This window comes from Humulus lupulus, chromosome 3 (genome assembly GCF_963169125.1).
Source record: "Humulus lupulus chromosome 3, drHumLupu1.1, whole genome shotgun sequence".
NCBI classification, from domain to species: Eukaryota; Viridiplantae; Streptophyta; class Magnoliopsida; order Rosales; family Cannabaceae; genus Humulus; species Humulus lupulus.
Window position 1 is genome coordinate 116111636 of NC_084795.1, and position 25438 is coordinate 116137073.

Below are 25438 nucleotides of genomic sequence, written 5' to 3' on the forward strand. Positions count from 1 at the left end.
TTCATATCATACATAATAACAATAACATTAAGATTTCTCTCTAGCCATGGCGAGGAGGCGTAAATTTATGCAGAAGCTTATTAAGCAAGATGCTATGCTGGAGCTCCCTTCATCCAAAGGCGAAGCAACTGATCGGATTCCGAATGTTGAGAATGTTGGTGATGAGCAATTAGATACTGGTTTTGCTGCGAAGGAGGTCGACTCTAAGGATCTAGGTCTTCCTACGATGGAACAATCTACTCAAGCTACAGGTATGTGTTCAATGTCATGGGCTGAAGAGGTTGAGGCTCGGTCATTTCAAGAGTCAGCCAAAGAAACCTGGGCCCAATTTAGGGAGTCTCTTCCTTCATATGGGTGTACAAAGTTGCATTCCATGGAGCCTATTCAGAAGGATGGTCAAATAGTTGCTCAACTGGATGTAGATGAGATTGAAGTCAAAGCTTCTTAATGGAAATCTACTTTGATTTATGTGGTGATAGGTGCTAATCCTCCACTAGCAGTTTTTGAAGGATTTATCAAAAGGATTTGGGGAAAACTTGGTATAGAGCGTGTGGCTAGAATGAATGGTAGTTTTATGATGGTAAAGTTCAAGGATGAAGCAACGCGTGATCTGGTTTTGGAATCAAGGGTGATTCTCTTTGATAAGAAACCTGTAGTCCTTCCGCCCTGGATGACAGATATTGGTTCTTTAAAGTCAATAAAATCAATACCAGTGTGGATTAGGCTTCCTGACCTTGGTTTACAATATTGGGGAGTAATTTTCTTGAGTGCTCTTGTGAGTACAATAGGTAGGCCTATAATGATTGATAAGATAACCAAAGATAGATCTATGATTAAATTTGCTCGTGTATTAGTGGATATGGAGATTTCTGAAACTCTACCCCAATTTATTACTTACCTCAATGAGAGAGGTCAAGTTATGGAGCAACAGGTCGAGTATGAATGGTTACCTATGTAATGCTCACATTGCCAAAAGCTGGGACACACAATTGCTACCTGTAAATTTGATTCTGAAGTAGCTTGGAGGAAGAAGAATAATAAGAAATCACAAGAATCTGATCCTGCTGAGAATGTGGAGAATGTTACTATACAAGATGTTGCTCTGATAAATTATTCTCAGTCTCATTCATAGCAGAAGGGAGTGTCTCAACCAGGTGATAGTCATAAAGAACAAGTGTGGTTCTATCCGAAAAAATCTGGGGCCCTGAAACCAGTAGGCCAGTTTCCAATTCAGCAAAACAGGAACTCTTTTAGTGTTCTTCAAGAGCAGCAGAAGGTTTTGAATGACTCATCCCAGAATTTAGATTTGAATGGAGTTCTGCAACATATTGAGTTGGAATGTTAGAGGATTAAATAAGAAGAATAAGAAGATGTCAATACTTGATGTCTGTCGTTTGAATAAATTTGGAATTGGGGCTCTCCTTGAAACAAAAGTCAAGGGAGAGATGCTCAAGGAAGTTATGTGTTCTACATTTGTTGGTTGGGATTATTATAGTAGTTTGCGATTGGAGGGTAGAATTTTATTGATTTGGAAGGCTAGCTGGGTTCGTATTGAAGCTATCCAAGAAAATGACCAATTTTTCAATTGTAGAGTTCGAATATGTAACACTAATCAAGATTTTTGTCTTACTGTTGTGTATGGATCAAATCAGTTGGAGGCTAGGAGGTCTCTTAGGTATGATTTGGCTCATTTTATTTTTCCAGTCAAACCTTGGGTCGTCTTAGGTGACTTTAATGCTATTTTTGACCCTAATGATAGAGTGGGTGGGAGGCCTATTTCGGTGAAAGAACTAGAAGATGCTAGACAGTGGCTTGACCTTTGTTTGGTGGAAGAATTGAAGATAATGGGATCTTACTATATGTGGTCTAACAATCAGGAAGGGGGGAATCGTATTTACTCTAAGTTGGATAGGATGTTCTCTAATGAGGACTGGTTGGACTCCTTTCCTAATGTTACTGCTGTTTCTCACTGGGAGGTGGTTTCAGACCACTGTGTTATTCTTCTTAAGCAAGTAGCAGTTAAAAATGTGGGGGTTCAACCTTCTCGTTTCTATAATATGTGGGCATCTCATCCTCAATTCAGGACAACTGTTTTGGACAACTGGTCCAAGCCTTTAAAAGTTGAGGGATGTGGCTTGGAGCAGGTTGTTTGGAAGCTTATCGCCTCAAGCATGTGTTGAAGAAGTTCAATTGGAGGGTTATTGGAGATGTGGTTTGTAACTATGAGAAAAGTAAAGTTCTTTTTCAACAGGCAAAATCTAATCTCTATAATGACCCGAATAATAGTTGTTTGTGTGCTGAAGAAAGAACAACTTTTCTGGAGTTTAAGAGACAGGAGAAACTTTATGCCAGTTTTATTTCTCAAAAGAGAAAGATTGATTGGCTTCATTTTGGTGATGAAAATTCCTCTTTTATTCATGCTAGTCTGAAGAAAAGAAAAGTTGCTAATAGGATTGTGTCTTTTGTATCTAATGGAGGTCGAGTTGAGGATGACTATCATAAGGCTGTCAATCATTTTTTTACAACATTTTAAGAATTTCTTGGGTTGTTAAAGTAAAGCTTCAGGTTATATTGACCCTATCACTATTGCTCTTGGTCTGGTTTTGAATTTTGATGCCCAACTGGAGTTGATCAAACCGTTTTCCATTCTAGATGTTAAATCTGCTATGTTCAGTATTAAGTCTATAAAGAGCCATGGCCCTGATGGCTTTGGGTCTAGTTTCTTCAAAGCATTATGGAAAGATATAGGCAAGGAGGTGTCCCTGGCAGTGCTTGACATTTTTGAATCTGGTTATGCTCCTAAGTTTTTGAACAATACTATCTTAGTCTCATACCTATGGTTGATTATTCTGCTAATGCTGCTGACTATAGGCCTATTGCGTGCTGTACAACTATTTACAAATGCATCTCTAAAATGCTTTGTAGCAGACTTGCTTCTGTTCGCCCCTCTCTCTAATCAATCAAAATCAGGGAGCTTTTATACAACATAGATCTCTTGCATGTACTGTTCTCATTCTTCAAGACCTAATTAAGGGTTACAATAGGAAACATTGTTCTCCTCGGTGCTTGATGAAGATTGACATTAATAAAGCTTATGACTCCATAGATTGGGACTTCTTGGAGAATCTTTTGAAAGCACTTAGGTTTCCTGGTCGATTTATCAGATGGATCATGGTCTGTCTAAGAAGAACTACCTACCGTTTGATGATGAATGGTCGAATTCAAGGTTGTTTTCAGGGTGGTAAAGGGCTTCGACAAGGTGACCCTATCTCCTCAATGCTCTTTGTTATAGTGATGGAATACCTTACGCATTTATTGATTAAAACTTCCAAGGAGAAAAACTTCAGATTCCATCCTTTATGCAAATCTTTAAACCTTATTAGTCTTTGTTTTGGTGATGATTTACTACTGGTTTGCAAAGCTAATATTAATTATGTACAGATTATTCAAAGAACTTTTGAGGTCTTCTCCTCTTCCTCGGGTTTGTTTATAAAAAATCATAAGTCCCGAATTTATTTTGGAGGAGTATCTGATTCTGTTAAAGACTCTCTCTTGAATCTTTCTCAGCTGGCTGAAGGGTTCTTTCCTCTGACATATCTAGGAGTTCCTTTGAGACCAACAAAATGGAAGGCAATTGATTGGGAATTCGCAATTATTGGATGAGCATTTTTCTGTTACCTCAGGGAGTTATTAGAGGCATTGATCATCTTTGTAGGAACTTTCTTTGGGGAGAAAAGGGTTCCCGAAGTAAATTTCATCTTACCTCTTGGGAACAAGTTTGCCGTCCAAAAAGTTATGCTGGTTTGGGTTTTAAAGAGGGGCCTATCTGGAATAAAATTCTGCTTGCAAAATATATCTAGGCTATCTCTTCTAAATAGGATTTACTTTGGGTGAAATGAGTGAATTGTATCTACTTAAAAGGGAGTTAGCTTTGGGACTATGATTTGCAGCATGATACTAGCTGGTATTGGAGAAAGTTGATCAAACTCAGCAAGTCTTTGTCTATTTCGGTTTTGGAGTCTGCTAAGTGTATGGGAAACTTCAGTTGAGTAAAATTTATTATTTGATCCTACCAGGTGAACCAATTAGTTGCATGAAATATGTTTGGTGCAAACTCTTAGTGCCCAAGCACAGATTTATTTTGTGGCAAGCTATAAACCAGAAACTGCTCACAAGGGATTTACTTCATTCTTGTCATCTGTCCATTCCCTGTATGGCCTGTCCGGTTTGTGCTCTAGAGGTTGAAAGTCATTCTCACCTATTTTTTGACTGTGAGTTCTCCAAGAGAGTGTTTCATTCTATCTATGGTTGGCTGGCTGAAGGTAGAAGAGGTTGGCTCTCTTGGCTAGTGACAGCGGCTCTTGCTGCCACAATATATTTTATCTGGTCCAATCGAAACAAATGTTGTTTTGAGTTTAGCGGTAACACTATTTTTCAACTTGATTCTTTGATCAAATTTTCTGTTAAAGCTAGAGTCCTTAGTATTAGTATTAAGAAGTTCTCTTCTAGAGAGAAACAAATGTTATATTTTGTCTCTAGTTTGTAATTTGAGGGGGAGTTCTTGCTCCAGCCTCTTGTTGTATTAGCTTGTTTGATCAATATATTTTTTCTTCTTGATCAAATAAACAATAACATTAAGATCATTGTTCATATAAAATAACCTAAAGAATTAAGATGAAGAAAAAATCTAGAAAACAATAAAAACAGAAGAAGAAATCTAGAAACAATAAACCAACAGTCTTTTCTTAATCTAGAGTATACAAAACTCCTCAGCCTTTCTCGAATTCACAGAATAATGTCACTTAAAGAGTTTTCAATGTTCCCAAGTGAAAAGACCATTTTTTCCTTCTAAAAGTGGCTTCAAATTTCAAAATCACGTTGATAGTGTTGTAGCACTAGGTTTTGGATGCTGTAGCGCTGATAACAGAGCCAAATCCCATAAAAAATTCACGAACTAGCACTGTAGCACTAGGTTTGTAGCATTGTAGCGCTAGGTTTGTAGCGTTGTAGCACTAGGTTTGTAGCATTGTAGCGCTACAATCAGACTCCAAATTAATTTCAACTAGCACTGTAGCGCTATTCACAGAAACCAAAACCTTCAAAATAACCAAGTAGCACTGTAGCGCTACTATGCTAGCGCTGGGGTTCTAATCACAGTGGCGTAACTCGGATTCCTTGCTTCAAAAACGACTCGATTTTCTCTAAAATTGCTCCATTTTCTCCCACTTTTACTTCATTCATCTCTTTTCACTATCTCAACATCAAAAATTTGAAACATGAACAAATAAGCATAAATCTGTGATAAAATACCCCTAAGCTAATGAAAACCTTCCTAAAAACTAGACCATAAATGAGCCTAAAACTCATTTATCAATAAGGCAGCCGCTACACTATAACAATTTCCAAAAGCAAAAGTTCAAAAAAAAAAAAAAAAAAACTAGCATATTTCTAGTATTCTAGCTTTGCATCAATATAATCATTCCATGTCAATCATCACCCTAACATAAAATTAAAGTATCCAAAATCACATGCCTTGGCCGAACCCATCATGCATCAACAACATAGCTTTACATAAGTGAGATCTCAAAATCAATTGAAACGAACAACAAAATATCTAGAGCACAAAAATCAAATCATTCCCATCTTGCAAGTGTAAATCCACAACCTTAGCATGTTTTTTTTAAGAGAACGACCAATCAAAAAAAGAAAGAATAAAAAAAATTCTATTACCTCTTGATGGTGTTCAAGAACACAAAGAAAATAAATCCTTTGGCACCTAGGGATTTTGAAATACACTACCAAATAAAAGAGAAAGAAACTTCTTAGAATTGAGAAAGAGATATCTAATCTTAGATGATCAAGAACCAAAAACAAAACTCAAAATAATAACACATACCTAGAGATCTTGGAACCCCTTTCTCTTCTCCTTCTTTCTCTCTTTCTTTCTCTTTTTCATGCCCTTCTCCCTCTCTTTCTCTCCAAGTCTTGTCAACACCCAAATGGCTCTCCAAGGCTCAAATTTTATTCTATTTATAACCCCTAAGAAAATATCCTATCCCACAAATTATGCTAAATCCCACCATTTCATCTTCTTACACCACATCTAAATCATATCCCAAATGTAAAAACTACCTATGAGATAAGCCTTGTCCTCTTGTCCCAAAAGATGACAACACATTTCATTTTCCTTTTATTTTCTTAAATTAAATGAAATAAAAAATAAAACAATTCCACACACACACACTCTCTAAATAAATAAAAATGCAACTTATTCTAATCACATAATGTTGTCACACTTACAAAAATGTAACACTAATAATTAAACAAACATTACACAATCATTACAAATAATCATTTACCTCCTAATTCATATAAAACAAACATTTCAATTATTTTCCAAAAATTAAACATTTCACATGTCGCTATGTACTCGATTCCATGGTTGAATCTACGATGCTGGTTTGTTTAATACTACTCCAGACCACAGGTCCTCCACCAAGTGTGAACACTAATCGAGAAGTTAATTTTAGATTATCTCAGTCTAATTGAAAATCATAATCAGTGTATCCAGTGGGGTTCAGCTGACCACCAAAACATACAAGCATATATTCTCTAGTTTTCCGAAGATACTTAAGAATATTATTTACTGCAATCCAATAACTCAATCCAGGATTGGATTGATAGCGACTGACTATCCCTACTGCATAACAAATGTCAGGTCTTTTAGACAGCATGGCGTACATTTGACTGCCTATCGCAGAGGATTAGGGATATTGTCTCATATCCTCTTCTTCTTCTAGTGTTTTAGGACACTACTCTTTAGAAAGGATAATTCTATGACGTGTTGGCATATCACCCTTCTTGGAATTTTGCATACCGAATCTCTCGAGTACCTTATCTATATAAGTAGATTGAGACAGAGCCAAAACTTTGTTCTAACGATCTTGAAGGATCTTTATGCCTAGAACATAGTTTGCATCTCCAAAATCTTTCATATGAAATTGCTTGGCTAGCCATTTCTTTACTTTTGTCAATGTTCCCATGTCAACCCCAATCAGTAGGATTTCATCAACATAAAGAACCAGTAATACCACAATGCCATCTTTGATTTTTTTTGTAGACACAAGGCTCATCAACGTTTTGTTCAAAACCATACGTCTTGATTGTGTCATCAATTCTCATATTCTAGGATCTTGAAGCTTGTTTGAGTCCATAAATGGACCTATGAAGCTTGCAAACTTTTTTCTCTTGGCCTTTTATTATGAACCTTTCTAGATGAGACATATAAATGGTTTTGTCAAGATAGCCATTTAGAAAAGCTGTCTTAACATCCATTTGGCAAATCTCATAATCAATGCAAGCAGCTATGGACAAGAGTATGCAGATCGATTTAAGAATGACTATAGGAGAAAAAATTTCTTAATAATCTACCCCTTCTCTCTGAGTGTAACCCTTGGCTAAAAGCCTAGCTTTGAAAGATTCCAGTCTCCCATCTGTTCCTCTTTTCCTCTTGAATATCCATTTGCAATCAATAGGTTTAACATTTTCATGAAGATCTTCAAGATTCTAGAAGGAATTGGAATACATTGATTCCATTTCCATGTTCATGGAAACTTGCCATTTTTCTTTGTCAGAATCGTCCATTGCATCTCTGTGTGTCAATGGATCATCTTTGTTTGTGTCAGACACAAGTATATGAACTTCATGTTCATAGCGAGTTGGCTGCCTAAAAACCCTTCCACTACGAACTTGTGGAACCATTCTAACTAGAACTTGTGGTTTCCTCTTGTCATTCTTCAGTAGAAACATTTGGTGGTCTTATTACTTGATCTGATGTTATCTCCACAAGTACAACCTTACTACGAGGTTTGTGGTTGTTAATATAGTCATACTCAATAAAAGTAGCATTTGTCGATATAAATGTTTTGTTTTCTTTAGGACTATAAAATTGTAATGTCTCAAATTCCCTAATATGACTGAGTGCCTTGATTAGGGTGTCAGGAGGGTAATACCTGTTTTATTGTATTATTATGTGTAAATATGCATGATTATGTGAGTTATATTAATAAAGGACTATATTTGCATGCATGTGGGCCCGTTTCTTATTAGAAGGGCATTTTAATAATTTTGGCCCATTAAAGGCATATTTTTATATTTATGTGTTTATAGAATGAGACCACATTATTATGTAGATATATTTGGGCTATTTGGAACGAGGCGATCCTACGTAGCAAGTTAGCAGATTAGTCATAACGAGGTCGAATACCCGGCTCGGGGTCAGCCTAGGGATAATCTTATAATTTAGTACATTACCAGGATTGATCAGGTAATGAGAAATTATTTGGTAACTATTCGAGGATATTGGAAGTAACGGGAATTATAAGGCATTTTGGTCATTTTGTACCCAAGTTAGTGACTTAATCACTTTTTCCTTTTGCTGAAGAGAACCAAAAATAGATAAAAAAAAGAAGCAATTAGCTCTCTCTCTCTCTCTCTCTCTCTCTCTCTTTCACTCGGCTCTCTCTCTATTGTTGGCTTGATTTTGGGGCAAAGCTAGTAAAATTCAATGATTATAAGCTAAGGCTTGGGAATTGAAGGCTTGAGGTCTAAAGTTTGATTATTTGCAGCTAGGAGGAGTTAATACAAAATTGTGGTAAGCTATAAACTCTATTTTTAATTGAATTTTGTTTAGGCCTTATGTTGTTCTTGTGCTTTAAGGCGCCCCGCGACTCTCAGGGCAAGTCACAACCCGTGTCTTGAATTCCAGATAGGGGCTTTCTATTCGTGGGTCGCGGCCTGCCTGGGCAACTTTGGCTAGGTTAGAATTTGAGTATCGGGAACTCAATCCGAAGGGCTCAGGATCGATTGTACTACTCAATTTAGTAGAATTCAAGGGCCCAGAGGCTAGGACTCGGTCCAGAAGCCTTTATTTACTCAATATTGATGAATATCATTTATTTGGTTATGACTAGGGTATCGCTAGGGCTCGGGAAATGATCATGCTCAAGGGTCGTTCTTATTATTACATTGTACTAGGACCTTAGGTAAGAAAATTTGCACCTAATACTTGATATATGTGGTTAGGGCTTGGCCTAGTTGATGATTATAACGATAAATAGGGCTCGGCCCCTGAGATTGAATATGATTAAGTTATGCATGCACTCATTGATTAAACATGCTTGAAGGCTACTATTCAGGCTAAGTGTTATGTGATTGTTCCCATAGTCTGCGTAGTTAGGGCTTGGCCCTGTTAAGGAACACAGTTATTACTATGTTTTCATTTAATTGATTGTGTTATATAATTAATATGTATGCATACTTGTATTGTCTAAAGTATGCTTATCTGTATCTTTATCTGAATACCTGGTTTAGGGCATGACTTATTAGCCAAGGGCGGCAATAGCGCGTTGCGCACTGGTCAAAAGGCTTAGGCCCAATTAGAGATGTACTATTACGTTGGTCGACCCTATGGTCGTTGGAAAACAAAGTGCTTGGCTGGCTCTATGGCTAGTTATTCATAGCTAAGGACAAGGCCCCAGGTGACTCTATGGCCACATAGCTAGGGCATAGGGCCCTAGGTTGACTCTATGGTCATCTATTCAGAGCATCGGGCCCAGAATGATCCAATGATCATTTATTTGTAATTATATGCATGCATGAGTAGGTAATTACTACTGGGCATGCTATATATGTATTTGGAATATGTATTTACTATTCATGCACATGTTTAGCTTTTCTTGTTGAGCCTTGGCTCATGAGTGCTATGTGGTGCAAGTAAGGGAAGAGGAAAGCTAGACCAGCCATGAGTTGAAGAGCTTCGGTAGAAGCATGTACATATGTGATTGCTCGTCCACTACGATCAAGGATATTTAAGAGGAACTAGGGTTGTATCCCTTATTTTTCCACTTAGGCTGGCTGTTTGTAACTTTTGATTTCTATATACCCTTTTAAACATCTGTTTGTAACATTTTGGGATCCCATTTATGTATTAAACTTGAAATAAAAAGTTAACGGTTCCTTTTACAAAAAAATTTAACCCTAGCCCTTGACATTAACCTTAGTTACATGTTTATAACCAAATTACTTGTTTAGCAAAGCAAGTCTGACACTATTTAAAGCACACAGTGTAATGGTTTTGGCTATCCAGAGCGTTACAAAAATATACCACCTCTAGTCTCTTTGGAATATCCCACAAACATGAACAATTCAGTGCAAGATTCCACCTCTCTAGTCTTTTCTTTCAGTATGTGTGCTAGACACCCCCAAACACGAAAATTGTGTAGGTTTAGTACCATTCCATAATTCCAATGGTGTCTTCCTCATAGACATGGAAGGAACAACATTCAATATGTATATTGCACAATAAATGGCATAGCCCCAGAATGACAGTGGCAATAATGAGTAACTCATCATTTGTCTAACCATGTCTAATAACGTCATGTTCCTTCTTTCAGAAATACCATTCTGCTATTGCATTTCTAGTGCAGTGAGTTGGGATTGAATTCTATGCTCACGCAGGTGGTCCTCGAATTCATAATCCAGGTACTCTCCTTCTCGACCTAATTGCTTTTCAACTTCAACTTGAAATTCTTCAAAATTTTCAAAAGTGTACAATTTATTTTGCATCAAATATAGGTAACCATATCTAGAATAATCGTTAATGAAGGTGACGAAATATTCTAACCATTCTCTAGATTGCACATTAAGTGGTCCACACACATCAGTGTGTACAAGTTGGAGTGGTTCTGTGGCTCTTGTACCCTTTGCAGAGAATGGTCTTTTGGTCATTTTTCCTTCCAGACAAGATTCACAGACTGGAAAAGATCCAACTGTTAATTCTCTTAAAGATCCCTCCTTTGCTATTCTGTTAATTCTATACAAACTAATATGCCCCAATCTCAAATTCCATAGAAATGTTTCAATGTCAGAATCTGTTTTTAGACGTTTGATAGTTCTTGGGTTTATAACTTTAAACATTTCAGAGTTGTATATAGATCCCTCTTTTACCTTAAGTTTATACAACCAATCATTGGATTTTGCATGACATATTCCAATACCAGATCTTGAGATAACAATCGAATCATTATTGAAAGAAATATCGAAACCATGTTCATGCAACATAGAAATAATAAAGTTCCCAATTAATAATCACATTACTAATCATAAACTAAAATTTTCTAAGACATTAGTTTTCTTGTTCTAAATAGAAATCTAAAATTTCTAAATTAAAACAGACTAAAAATTTTAAATTGTTCATAACAAAATTAGAATTCCAAATAAAACTAATGATCATGCGCTCCATCTTTATCCAACATCTAGTGCAGAGTTAACATCTTTGTGAAAAGATTCTTAACCTGCAACGAAGAACAAAAATATAGTCAGTGGCTTGTGTGAGTACAATAATCACCAGAAATTTATGTAAATCATATTCACCTTCGTTTCTTTCAAACAATTAGACATAACAACTTCGTCTATAATCGAGTGCCATATATCATAGGCGTTCTCGATATGTATATATTTCCCCATCATTTCATCAAGCATGTTATAAAGCAAGAAATAACGGGCCAAATGATTGGACTTACTCCAATCATTATATATTTCATGTTCTTCATAGCTATATGAAAAGGATGGGATTGATGGGGGCAATTCAACAACCACATTCATTAACTTTTTAGTTTTGAGAGCAATCATCATTCCCCAAAAACAAACGATGCATGTAATTTAGATCAAATGTGAGAGTTTCAAGGAAGATATCAAGGGTATGTTTGGGAGACGGCATGATTACTAAAATAAATAAATAATATTACAAAAGGAATTTAGCGTATATTATGAATATCAATAATTTTTGGAATAGTAAATTGATAACTTCATTTTTAGCGTTGTTTTAGAATTTATTTTTGTGCAAGATTACACTTTTGTGTGTTTTGTGCAAGATTACACTTTTGTTTGTCTTTTTTGTAGGTTGGTGTGGTGAATCATGAGAAAAATGTAAAAAGAACATAAAATGGTGGAAAAACAAAGCTCTTGGCGGTTGTTTGACTCAAAATGATGCTAAGGACGATTAAAAGTCAGTTTGTGATGAAGAGACGAGGTTGAAAGACCTAATTTGTGAAATAATGGAATTAGAGCCACGACTTGAGCTTATAAGTCGAGACTCTAGGAAAGTCATAAACACATGACTGCTGGAGCCAATTAGTGCTGCAACTTGAGCTTATAAGTCGCAGCCGTGACGCCTGAAAATGGGACATTTTGGACACAGCCGTGACTTGAGATGTCTCAGCCGCGGCGCTTGAAGACTTGAGCAGATTTGTAATGCTTCAAAAATTGACACGGGTCGCCACCTAGAGAAGCCCAAGTCGCGACCCTCGTATGAAAAACAAAGCTTATGTCATTTTTTTACTAGAAATTCATACTTAGGGTTTAATTAGGTCATAATGTCATATTTTAATTATGTTTTTAGAGACTAATTTTGATTATTAGATTAGTTGTTCTGCATTTTTATATTTTTCTTTCTTCTTTATGTTTTTGAATCTTATGTTTCTGAATTATTATTTTGTTGATTTAGTCATGTCTTATATGAACTAAACAATTTTCTATCAAGAGTTTAATGTAGTCACTTGGATTTCTATATAATTTAATTATGATGTTCTATTGATTCTTCTTCTTTATTCTAATCTATATAATGTTTGCTTAATGTTAGTAAATACATGATCAATATTTTCTTAATTTATGATTTTGATTCAAAATTCAAAAGATGAAAATTGAATATGCTATCGTTATATAGACATAGGTTACATATTTGACAAAAGTACTTTTATGGCTTGTGTAGTAATTACGTTTCTATGCTTAATTCCTGCTATATGCTTAAGTTATCACAAAGATGTAGAAAACCTACATATAGGATGAGATCTTATATCTTGAAGAAAATAGGAATCGATTTATGTTAACCTGCTATTAGAAAAAGAAGAAAGAAATTTAGAATTGATTAATAAAATTAGTAGAATGAAAAGTTGATGAAGTTAATACCTAGGTCTTTTTATTATTGATTTGCATCTTTTGATTAGTTGTTTTGTTTGCCAAATAGAAATTAAAGAACAATTATTGGTAATTGGTTAATAGTCTTTGTGGGAACGATACTCTATTTACTTGGCCAAAACATAGAGCATTTGAGTTTTAAAAATAGGGGCGGGCAGCAACTTGATGAGGTTGAGTCGTAGTGCCTGGGAAAGAGAATTCTGGAATTTTTTTATGCCTTGTCTAGGTCGTGGCGCGCCTATGTCAGATAGAGGGGAAGTGTTTTAAAATCATTTTTTCTAAGCCATACCTCTAATTTTTCATTTCCTTTCCTCTCAAACCAGTTTTTCTTTTGCAAATGCTCTCACATTTCTTCCCTTTACCTTCTACTTCAAATAACCTTAAGCCATATCCCTAATTTTTAATTCCTAGTTCATATTGATCTATTTCTTCTTTTCTTTTCCTCTTACCCTAATTTTGTTTTCTATTGTTGAAAAGTGAAGATTGAAAGGAGAATTGAAGAGTGGGTAGTCTTCAAGATTCAAGGGTTTGTAAGTATTCTCTTTTTGAAGTTTTAATTGAAGTAATTTTATGCCAAGGGATTGAATTAGGTTGTTGAACTGCCTAGTTAGTCTATTTAGTGTATTTGAGTGATATTTTTGGAATTATTCAGTGGAGGAAATTACAGTAAATTAGGGGAAGTGCTGCTAAATTTTTGTGTTGTTTTAATTTATACATTGTGTAAGTATGGGTCCAAGAAAACAACCTACTAGGCCTGCCTCATCTAAGAATGCTAATTGTCCTTCAACTTCCCGCACCCAATCATCCCAAACTCCGCTAGTCCCACCAACACCTCAACCAATTCACGAATTCGATCCGACACGTTTTATTAACAAGGATGCCTTTGATCACTGTCAAAGGTTATCTCAGCGTCCGGTAATTCAAGAGCGCGGAATGAAATATCAAGATGATCCTTATCCTCAGGAAACTTATAATATTATTTGGGCTAAAATTCAACACCGCGGTTGGCAAATTTTTGTGGATGATAAAATGTTGAAGGCTAATTGCTCAATGATTTATGATATCTATGACAAATTTCATGATGGGACTTATAGGTGTCTTTTGGTTTATGTTATTATGATGGGACTCTCTGGTTTATGTTATTATGATGGGACTCTCTATCGATATTGACTGAGTTATCCGCCAAAGCATCAGGGATTTATGTCGACTGACTACCACTGCCGGTTTGGGGAACTGATCAATGATACTGATCTATGTGCAGTATGGGAGGTGTTATATTATTTTACAATATAATGTAATATTATAATATAATGTTCTAGATTAAATAAATGTGACAAAGAGTGTCACATATTGTAACATATAGTAGAGAGTTACAATATTTAGATATATTAGAAATATCCAAATATGTAACATATTTGGTGTTACAAATTCAGCTACAAATTTGTAACTTCCAAATATTACCCTTTATTGTGTAAATTTGTTGTTACACAATATTGAGATGAATTTCTTCAAAGCCATATGTGAAATGGTTGTTAGAGATATGATTTTAACCCCAATAATGTGTTTTGGGGGTTACAAAATCAATTGAGAGGGTATTGGAACCGTTTGGAAAAACAACACAATTTTTGTGTTGAAATTGGTTAGTGGCTGCGGCCACAGAATGTTGGTGGTCGCGGCTTGTGGGACAGAGAGCAGTGGCCGCAGCCACAGGTGCAATTCTAACCAACTTTCAGTTTTTTCCAACTTTGTTGAACATCTCCAAAAACCAAAATAACTCCCAAATATCAATTTTAATTCCATAAACATCCAATTAATCATTGGTAACAGCCATGGGGGTTGGTGGAATTTTAAATTCAAAAGGTGTCTCGAAACTCTATAAATAGGAGCCTATTAATCACTTGAAAGACAGAAATTTTGTATCCATTAGAGCACTTGGCTAAAAACACCTAGAGGCTTGATTATTCCATAAAGCATTTCCAAAATCTGTGAGAGATCCCTTAATGCTTGAGTTAGGGGGAAATAAGCTTTTGGACAAAGGTTTCAGACCTTGTTCAAGTTGGTGATCCCCAACACTCTTCACTTTGGTTGTGTGAGTGAAAGTTTATTGTTTTGTTCTTATTCTAATTTTCTACTATTGTTTTTCTTCATATTCTTCTTGTTCTATTTACTTGTACTTTTGTTTCAGAGTTGTAATCCTTTTATTTCCTTTGTTCAAACACTTTTACTTCATTTGTATCCTTTTGCTTAGAGTTATATTTCCATATTCTCTTCTTCTATTTCTTATATTGTTTATTTGTATTTTCAGTCAAAGAGTTGTAATACCTTTTAATCAATCATTATTTATTTGTAATATTTTGTCTAGAGTTGTATTTTCTTTCCAATTTCCATTGTGGCGAATATATTTTTTCCTAACATTCAAAAGCATAACCCTTGTTTGTTTCAATGGAAGGTGAGACCATCAAGACGATGAATCAAGATCTAATGAGGTTGGATAGGTTTGATGGGTCCAATTTCACTAGATGGCAATACAAGATGAGATTCCTTTTGACCACTCTCAAAATCGCTTACATTCTAGAGTCCATTCTAGAACCTCTGACAGCGCCATCCGACAAGGAGACTCCCAAGGAGGTGGAGAAAAGAAGGAAGAAGGAGGAGGAAAATCTCCTCTATAGGGGTCATATCCTCAATGCTCTTTCTGATAGGCTCTATGACCTCTACACCGAGACCAAATCAGCAAAGGAGATATGGGATGCACTTGAGACAAAGTTCAGGGCAGAAGAGGAAGGTACCAAAAAGTTTTTCATATCTCAATACTTTGATTTCAAATTTTTTGGTGATAAACCTATTCTTCCTCAAATACATGAATTGCAAATAATTTTTAACAAATTGAAAGTGTTAAAGATTGAGCTTCCTGAGGCCTTTCAAGTTGGTGTTATAGTGGCTAAATTACCACAAACTTGGAAGAGCAATAGGAAAAGAATACTTCAGAAAAATGAGGATTATTCTTTGGAGGAAATCCAAAAACATATTCGAACCGATGAGGAATCAATATGTAGAGATAAACTTGTGGAGGGGTCTAATGGAGACACTTCCAAAGAAAATGTTGTGTCACAACCAAAACATCCCAAACACAAAGGGGAAAAGGGTAACGAGAAATCCTTGTGTCCAAAAACCCAAACAAGTTTAAGGGCGAGAAAGGTCCTTGCTTTGTGTGTGGGAAAAAGGGTCACTATGCTAGAGAGTGTAGGCATAGAAAAGACCAACAAGGACCTAAGGCGAATGCAACTCAAGAGGAAAACATAGTTGCTACCCTTAGTGAGGAGAAGGCGGTCCAAGGCAAGGTGAAAGGGTGGTGGTATGATATATGTGCCACCGTCCATGTCACCCATGACAAATCATTGTTCAAGACCTTTGAAGAGTCAAAGGGCAACCATGAAATTCAAATGGGCAATGAGGGAAAATCCAAGGTACTTGGCAAAGGTACCATTGAAGTCTTTTTCACCTCCGGCAAGAAAGTTACATTAGTGAATGTACTTTTTATTCCCGAAATGAGTAGAAACTTTGTAAGTGGTGATTTGCTTGGCAAGCTCGGCATTAAAGTCGTTTTTGACTCCGGTAAACTTAGTCTTACCAAATCAAATGTATTTTTGGGAAAGGGGTACTCTTGTGAGGGTAAGGTTAAATTGTGCACCAATGATGTAACTTTCAATGTTATCAATAAAATTACTAATTCTACCTATACAGTTGAGTATGATTCTTTATTTTTTGGGCATCTTAGACTATCTCATAGATGTTTTTCAACCATGAAAAGAGTAGTAAAATGTGGTATGATTGCATGCACTATTAAAAGCTATGATAAATGTGAAACATGTGTTAAGGCAAAAATGATTAAGAAACCATTTCCTAGTATAGAAAGATCATCTAATTTACTATATTTAATCCATAGTGATCTTTGTGAATTAAATGGTATTTTAACTAGAGATGGTAAAAGGAATTTTCTTACTTTTATAGATGATTTTAGTAGATATACCTATTTGTTTCTTTTAAAGCATAAAGACGAAACTTTTAATGCTTTTAAATTATATAAATTAGAAGTTGAAAATCAACTAAATAAAAAGATTAAGGTGCTAAGAAGTGATAGAGGAGGAGAGTACTTCTCTGATGAATTCAATACATTTTTTGAAAAAAATGGTATAATTCATGAGTGCACCGCACCTTATACACCACAACACAATGGTGTTGCCAAAAGGAAAAATAGGACTTATCTAGAGATGATAAATTCTATGTTGGTATTTTCTAAGTTGAATTTCAACTTATGGGGTGAAGCATTATTAATCGCTTGTCACATTCTTAATCGAATAACGATGAAGAAAAATGAGATATCTCCATATGAGTTATGGAAAGGAAGAAAATCCAACATAGGGTACTTCAAAGTGTGGGGGTGTCTTGCATATTGCAAGAAAAACGAACCTAACAGAACAAAGTTAGGTTCAAGAGCCATAAAGTGTGCTTTTGTTGGTTATGCCAACAATATTAAAGCTTATAGGCTATTAGACTTAGAGTCTAATATTGTGATTAAATCTAGAGAAGTTTAATATTTCAAGAACATGTTATGTGACAACAATTCTCAAGCTTCAACATCTCTAAAGGAGAACTTGTTATATGAGAACAATTCTCAAGCTTCTACATCCAAAGTTGATTCTCAACAGGAGAATTCTCAAAAGAATGTAAAGCAACCCTTTGAACTTAGAAGAAGTCAAAGGTTTTAAAAGGAGAAAAGTCTAGTAGTGGATGAGATTGATTCTCAATGAATTTCATTCTACATGGTAGAAGGAAATAGAGAGGAAGCCATTAGGAAAATTCCTATTGTACTTCTCGTTGAAGATGATCCTAAGACTTATAGAGAATTTATGCAATCAAGAGACAGTTCATTTTGTAAAGATGCCATCAATGATGAGATGGATTCCATTCTTTCCAACAACACTTGGGAATTGGTTGAACTCCCACCGGGGTCTAAGCCAATTGGGTGTAAGTGGGTATTTAGGAGAAAATACCACACTGATGGCACTATCCAAACCTTTAAAGCTTGATTAGTAGCTAAAGGGTTTAGGCAAAAAGAGGGTATCAATTATTTCGATACCTATGCATTGTTGCAAGAACAACTTCTATAAGAATTTTGTACGCTTTAGCTTCTATACACAACTTATATGTTCGTCAAATGGATGTCAAAACGACATTCCTTAATGGTGACCTCAATGAGGAGGTCTATATGGAACAACCCATAGGGTTTGTCCTACCAAAATATGTACATAAAGTATGTAGACTTGTAAAATCATTATATGGATTGAAACAAGCTCCTAAGCAATGGCATGAGAAATTTGATCAAGCCATCATGTCTAATGGTTTTAGACATAACAATGGAGACAAGTGTTTGTATTCCAAAACTTGTAAGGGATATTTGATCATTGTTTGCTTATATGTGGACGATATGCTTATTCTAAGTGATAGCATGAAAGGAATAGAAGAAACTAAAAGGTTTCTATCATCAACCTTCAAGATGAAAGATCTTGGAGAAGTTGACACTATACTTTGTATCAAAGTAAAGAAACATAGTGGGGGTTTTGCGTTATGGAAAGCCCACTATGTTGAGAAAGTATTGAACAAATTTAACCATCTCAAGGTTAAAGATGCCAATACTCCATTCGATCATAGTGTAAAACTAGAGAAGAATGAAGGAAGAGCGGTGGCTCAATTGGAGTACGCTAGTGCTATAGAGAGTCTAATGTACGCTACCCAATGTACTAGACCTAATATAGCATTTGCTGTAAGTAAACTTAGTAGGTTTACAAGTAATCCAAGTGTGGATCAGTGGAAGGCGATTGGAAGAGTCCTAGGTTATCTCAAGAAAACCAAAGGACTAAGCCTTCACTACTCCAAATTTCCTTCAATATTAGAAGGATATACATATGCAAGCTGGATATCCAATCATGGGGAAAACTTGTCCACAACTGGTTGGGTATTTACACTTGGTGGGGGTGCAATTTCTTGGGGTTCCAAGAAAAAATCCTGTATATCCCATTCCACTATGGAAGTAGAATTTATAGCACTAGCTGCTACCAGCAAAGAGGCCAAATGGTTAAGGGATCTGTTGAAAGAGATACCCCTAGTCAAACAGAATGTATCCACTATATCGATACATTGTGATAGCCAAGCAACATTGGTTAGAGAATACAGCAGAGTGTATAATGGGAAGTCTAGACATATTAGTCTAAGACATGGATATGTATGAGAATTGAGTCAAAGAGGAGTCATCTCAATATCCACAACAAGGAAAAGGGGCTTTTACTTCGGTTTTTAAGCTTGATTTACTTCGGTTTTCGCTAAAATTCGCAACCGCAGTAGTTCGGAGCGAAGTAAAAACTAGCTAAAAACCGAAGTAGAATCCCCACTTTCTACTTCGGTTTTTACATAATAACCGAAGTAGAAATTGAATATATGCTACCATCCTGGGCACTTTCTACTTTGGTTTTTAGGTAAAACCGAAGTAAAAAGGGTACTTTCTACTTCAGTTTTTAGGTAAAACCGAAGTAAAAGGTCTACTTTCTACTTCGGTTTTACCTAAGAACCGAAGTAAAAGGGGACATTCTACTTCAGTTCTTAGGTAAAACCGAAGTAGAAAGCAGACCTTTTACTTCGGTTTTACCTAAAAACCGAAGTAGAAAGTGCCCGCCTTTTTTATTTAAAATATATTTCTAATTATTTTTAAATGGACGGTTTCTATTTTTATATATATATATTTTGGCCTAATTTTATTTAATTGATCTAATTAATATTTTTTTTTTTTGGCCTAATTATTTTTCAACGATTTAATTATATGATATTACAATTATATATATTTTTACAATTGAAATTGGTTAAGAATTTTTTTTGAATGAAAATATGATAACTTTTATTAATTAAAAATGTTGTACATAAGCATATAAAATACAAGTACTTAAGTAAGATAACTAGCCTTAACATTAATACATTTACAAAAGACTAAACTTACAACTAAACAAAATAGGCTTACTGATAAATGTATGTCATCAATTTGCCTAACCATTCATGTTGGATTGGCAAGAGGTCTGCAATCTCACAATATGGCGTCTTCCCACCAAACTGTAAAATTAATAAATATAAATTAATTTCATAGATTATCGATAGCAAATAAATTATAAAATATTAACTTACTTTTTCTTTTAGGGTAGTCATTGCATTTGATGCCCGTACAAGATCTCTAATGTACTTCAAGACATAAAAACCACATTCATGACTTTGTGGTTGTCTTGGACATGTAACATTGAATATCTTTGTGGGATTGCCGAGTAATTCATCGAAAGAAGCCCTATAATATGCACTATTTAAAAAGAAAATTAACAAAAGTTATTAAAATGTAGTAACATGTAATATTTGTTGCATATTAAGAAATATTTTAAAAAATTTAAAACTTACCTCATTATCATTGAATCAATTTCTTCAGGACGTTTGTGTGATTTCAATGGATCTAAGAACACGATTTTTCCTTTTGGCATAGCAATCACCAACATCCAATGTTCCATAAAATAAGAAGCGTATGTTAAGTAAAATAATTAAATTTTTAATATATGACTAATCAAATGAGAAAAGTTTACACTATTTCTTACCGTATGTTCCAAGGTATAAAGTAAAGTTGACCAACTCTATCCATTGTCATCAACCAATTCGCCAAGTCAATGGTTGATTGCTCTACATCGTTAACATTATTAATGCTAAGACGTTCAATGTCATAAAACTTGTAATAGACACGCTGATTTGGAAATAAGGACTCCCAAATGCATCTGCAAAATTTTCTTTAGTGTTAAATATTTTGAAAAATTTCAGCAGAGTTTCCCCTATAAATAGGACTTCCCAAACCTGTAAACATTCAATGTCTATGAAAATTTTCAACAGATCACAGAGCAGTACTCATAACTGATTTTAAATTCCTATCATTCCAAAGAATTAGTTTAAGGGATACCTTAATCCGAATATCATTGCTGAGCCTCCAATCATATGCAAGGTAGCAACTTGTTCCACATCCTCTGAAGTTAGGAAGATTGACTCGCGATTCATGAATGATGGGTCCACTGGAATGGAGACGACTGAGTTTATTCCCTAAACTCTACAAAATTCTCTCACCATAAACTGAAGGCTAACATGGATGCGATTCATGATGTGATCGGCAAATGGTTGGCCTTCGGTCAGAGTGTTTTCTGGATTGATGTGAGACCCAGCTGATGACAGATGCGGGCTAGTCATAGGAGGTTTTGACATATCCTTGGATGAACTTTTTGACATAGGAGGTTTCTTTTTTAGAGGAACCTACGCAACATCAAGTAAAAATAATATTAAAATAATGGACCAACAAATATTTTAATAGGTAACAAATTAAAGAATTCGTTTATACCTGGTCAGTCATAATTAAATCTTTTGGCCAAGGAAGGAATGCGTCATAAGTATCTCGAACATAGTGTATCTCCCCAACAGAACATGGGATTTCAGCATCCTCTTGTAACATTTTGGTGACTCGCACCCTCGCGTATTCGTCTGTCAGTTGAACACCATGAATAGTCAGTGGACCCACCCCATCAATGATAACACCCTCTGCCACCACATTATGAATATTATCCGAACAAAGTAACACATCTTGCATGTACGGTGTGTCATCCTGCAACTTCATTTCATAACCTATACCATATACAACAATGTTTGAAGTTTGGGTTGGCAAGTCTAAGGGATTTACAAAATTAGCCCTAAAAAAAATGGACTTATATCCCTGCTAGACCAGTTACTAATTTCCTTAATCATATACAAGGTAGGTACAAATTTCAAAAGTAGGTGGGTTTCTAACACCTATGCAGCTCCTAACACCTAGCCGGTGTCGCTTTCCGCTGCCATATTAGAACCATCCTCAGGATCCTCCTCGGGATCTTCCTCGGGATCTTCCTCAGGATCTTCCTTGGAATCTTCTTCGCGATCTTCCTCATCTTGGTCCATCGGCTCCTCATAAGAAATTTACCCGTCGCCAAGTTCTTCATTAGCCACTTCCTCCATTGGCGGGTTCTCAGCTACAACTACACCAAAGTCCTACAACCTAGTAGGTTTGCAAGGTCTTTACAAAAAGTATCAACAAGACCCTCACATCATAACCTAATCTAAGTTGTCCATCAACATATCCAGCTCTATGTCGGTATCCTCGTCAGACTGCTCGAGATCCTCCTCTGGCTCTACTGAAGACTTCTGTCATGTACTGCATACATTTCCAAATGGCACGCCAATGTCGTCATTCCTACTCAAAGTGGCAAGGAATTCTCATCGTTAAAGAGTCTATAGAAAATTGATTCTAGGCGAAGGGATCATGGGTAGTTTTCCTATCACAGGGTCACCTATCTCAGGTATATCGACCATAACCTACAATATATAGAATGAAGGTAAATAAAAAGAAAACAACACACTAAAGGAAGAAACAATACTTACAGTGAGTGCCGGTCTATCTTTGCGAAATGTACATGTGGGTTGTCTACAGAACCGGCTCAACTCGAGCTCTAATACCAACTGTAACGACCCGGATTTTCAAGACTCAATAATGCGGAAATATAAATGTTTTCATTTAACAAAATGTCTCAAAAACACATAGAAAAAAAAAACTTTTTAAAAAGTCGTATGGCCATACTTAACATTTAGTTACAAACATGTTTTATAAAGATTAGAGTGAGCATAGTTTAGGAAAATTACACAACATTTCCAAAAATAAAAAGGCTTCCCAAAAGGTCGGTCCACATGTACATTTGCAAGGAAGACTCCGGCGCTCACTGCTCTGCCTTTCCCTTGCCCTTACCTACAACATGAAACAACTAGGTAAGCGAAAACGCTTAGTAAGATCAACTTTCAAACAAAGCAGGTAGAGAAATAGGGATCCGGACCCATCCGGACCCTACACAATCAATTTCAAGAACGCTAAAGTGTCCTAGCAAACTTATGGTCATGCCTGATAACCAAGGATAAATTAATTCATATCTAGATAAAAATCATGCACTCAGAAAATCCAAGAACAAGCAGATATATTATATCGCAACTAATTCTTATCAACAATTATATCCCTGCACTCAGAAAATCCCAAAGCAAGCAGATATATTATATCACCATATAATTCGAGACCAACGCTCGACAATTTCCAACAATTCAGGCATAACGCGCCCTCCAACATAATTGCTAATCTGTAAAAGAGAACCGAGTTTCCACACTAAGATCTAGCCAATAAATATTCTCATCAAGGGTAACTATTGTGTTACCTAGGGCATTGCTACTTATTCAAGAGTGTAATCCAATTTACACGGTGTTACGGAGACTTCTATGTTAATCAGTGGTGCTGGTGAGCAGTTGCCCCTAGGGTGTTCAGCCTCACTCAATCTTGGCAACCCCTAGTATCTCTAGGCACTCTCACTGAATGGCCAATATTCACGGCTGCTATCCGGGAATAACTTATCAGAGCACTTGCTCGGATTCTAACCGTCCAATGATTAAGTAAGCATGAGGGCCCCTAGGTCCCATTTATCTTGGCGCCCCTAGGTTTAACCAGCTTATCCTCATCTCATGGCCACTCGTCGCGGTAATGAACTGGACATAAATAAAATCAAGCAGTGTGACGGGGATCAATCGTCTAGGATATGACAGACATCTACCGTTCATATTTTCTAAATCAGCACTCACTAGACTAACGTCTCTAAGCAACTTTCTATGACAGTCTATATATGTGCATGTATCCCTATACTAACATACAAGACAATAATCATTTCATGTTGCAGCCATACAATATAAGTTGACTTACTTGGAGTCGCTAGCGCTCAGCAGGTTTTCACCCTCCAACGTTTAGTCCAATTACGCTTAGCCAATACTGTAGTTATCCATACAGTATACTCGGATTAATTATGGCACTCATAATTCATTATTATTATTCTGGGCAGTTTTGTCATTTTAATAAAAGTCATTTGTAAGGATTTATAATCCTTACTTGGTTTTAAACCTATTAAGGAAAGTCATACAAAATATTCGAGACTAAACCCTAAGTCTCGGGGAGACCTATCCTAAGGTCTCGATACCTAGGCTCGGGTATCACAATGGTATTTCCCCACAACCCGCTAAAAATCTTATTCTTTCAAGGTATCGCTATTAACCCGCACTTTCGACTAGTCGGTTAAAATATGTAAGATTTTAGCCGGTATTATATCCAGAAAATACAAATAAATTCCTTAATTATTTTTAAAGAAAATAAACTCTTTAAATTTTCCTTTTAGTTTTCTTAAGGTTTTAATATCTAAAAACCGATTTAAGAAAATTGCCTAATTTGTCTTAATTAGGAAAACTGTTAAAAATTTCCCTTCTTGACTAATTAATTTTCCAAAATCAATTAATCAATTTTACTTACTAGAAAAATAATTCATTTAATTATTTTCTCAAATTATAGGGTTTTAAACCCTCTTTTAATTTATTAACTATTAATAAATTAAATCTCTTATTTTTAGAAAGAATAAAAGCTCTTTAATAAAAATAATTCATTTAAACTCAAAGGGGTAATTTTAGTGAAAATATGATTTCAAGACTTACCAATTTATATCTTGAAATAAGCAAAATTTTACTTTTTACCTTATGTTCCAAAATCTCATTTTTTTACACTAAGTGTGAAAAACCTATTTTTCACATTTTTAACTACATACTTCGTTAGTTCATAACTTGAAATTTACTTACCCAATTGTTACCAAAATTTCTCAATTCTATTTTTGTTATGCCATTTAGTTCTTTGTAAAATCTTAGGTCAAAATGAGCATTTTTGATTGGTGAAATCATTTTCCAACAATGAGGTAAAAATGACCTTATTTTCAGGTCCTTATTTTTTCCAAACTTTGACAGTTAATAACTTTCAAACCGTTCAATATTTTCTTACCAAATTTTACAGTGGAATAATAGGTTATTCCAGCAATATGTCCACAAAATTTTAGAAAAAACGGGGTTCATTTTCCTTATACAGTGGCTGTCCAAACTTGGTTCCGAAAATAAGAATACGAAAAAACAGTTTTTTACCTAAACTTTGAAATAGAATAACTTACTCATTTCTAAACATTTTTTTGTGTTTCAAAAGCTCAATTTTATGTACTCAATCTCAACAACATCACAGTACAATTTAATTTTACAAAACCAATATACAGTGGCTGCTTGACCCCTTGGAAGTCACACTTTAAAACATGTTTTGTTTTAGGGTATCCTACAAAACCCTTGGGGGTTTTGGTTCCCATTTTCAAAAATCAATACACAGGCATCATAAAAATTATTAAACAACTACCATAACCTT

At 35.4% G+C, this 25438-nt stretch overlaps 1 protein-coding gene across 1 annotated transcript; it reads left to right on the forward strand.

Annotated features, from left to right (window-relative positions):
• The first annotated feature begins 1310 nt into the window (after positions 1 to 1310).
• LOC133824956 (uncharacterized) lies at positions 1311 to 3663 on the forward strand. The gene is made up of 5 exons (XM_062257968.1): positions 1311 to 2144; positions 2252 to 2457; positions 2555 to 2885; positions 2971 to 3411; positions 3568 to 3663. Exons 1-5 carry the CDS (start codon positions 1311 to 1313, stop codon positions 3661 to 3663), a joined length of 1908 nt encoding a protein of 635 aa, XP_062113952.1.
• The last annotated feature ends 21775 nt before the right edge of the window (positions 3664 to 25438 follow it).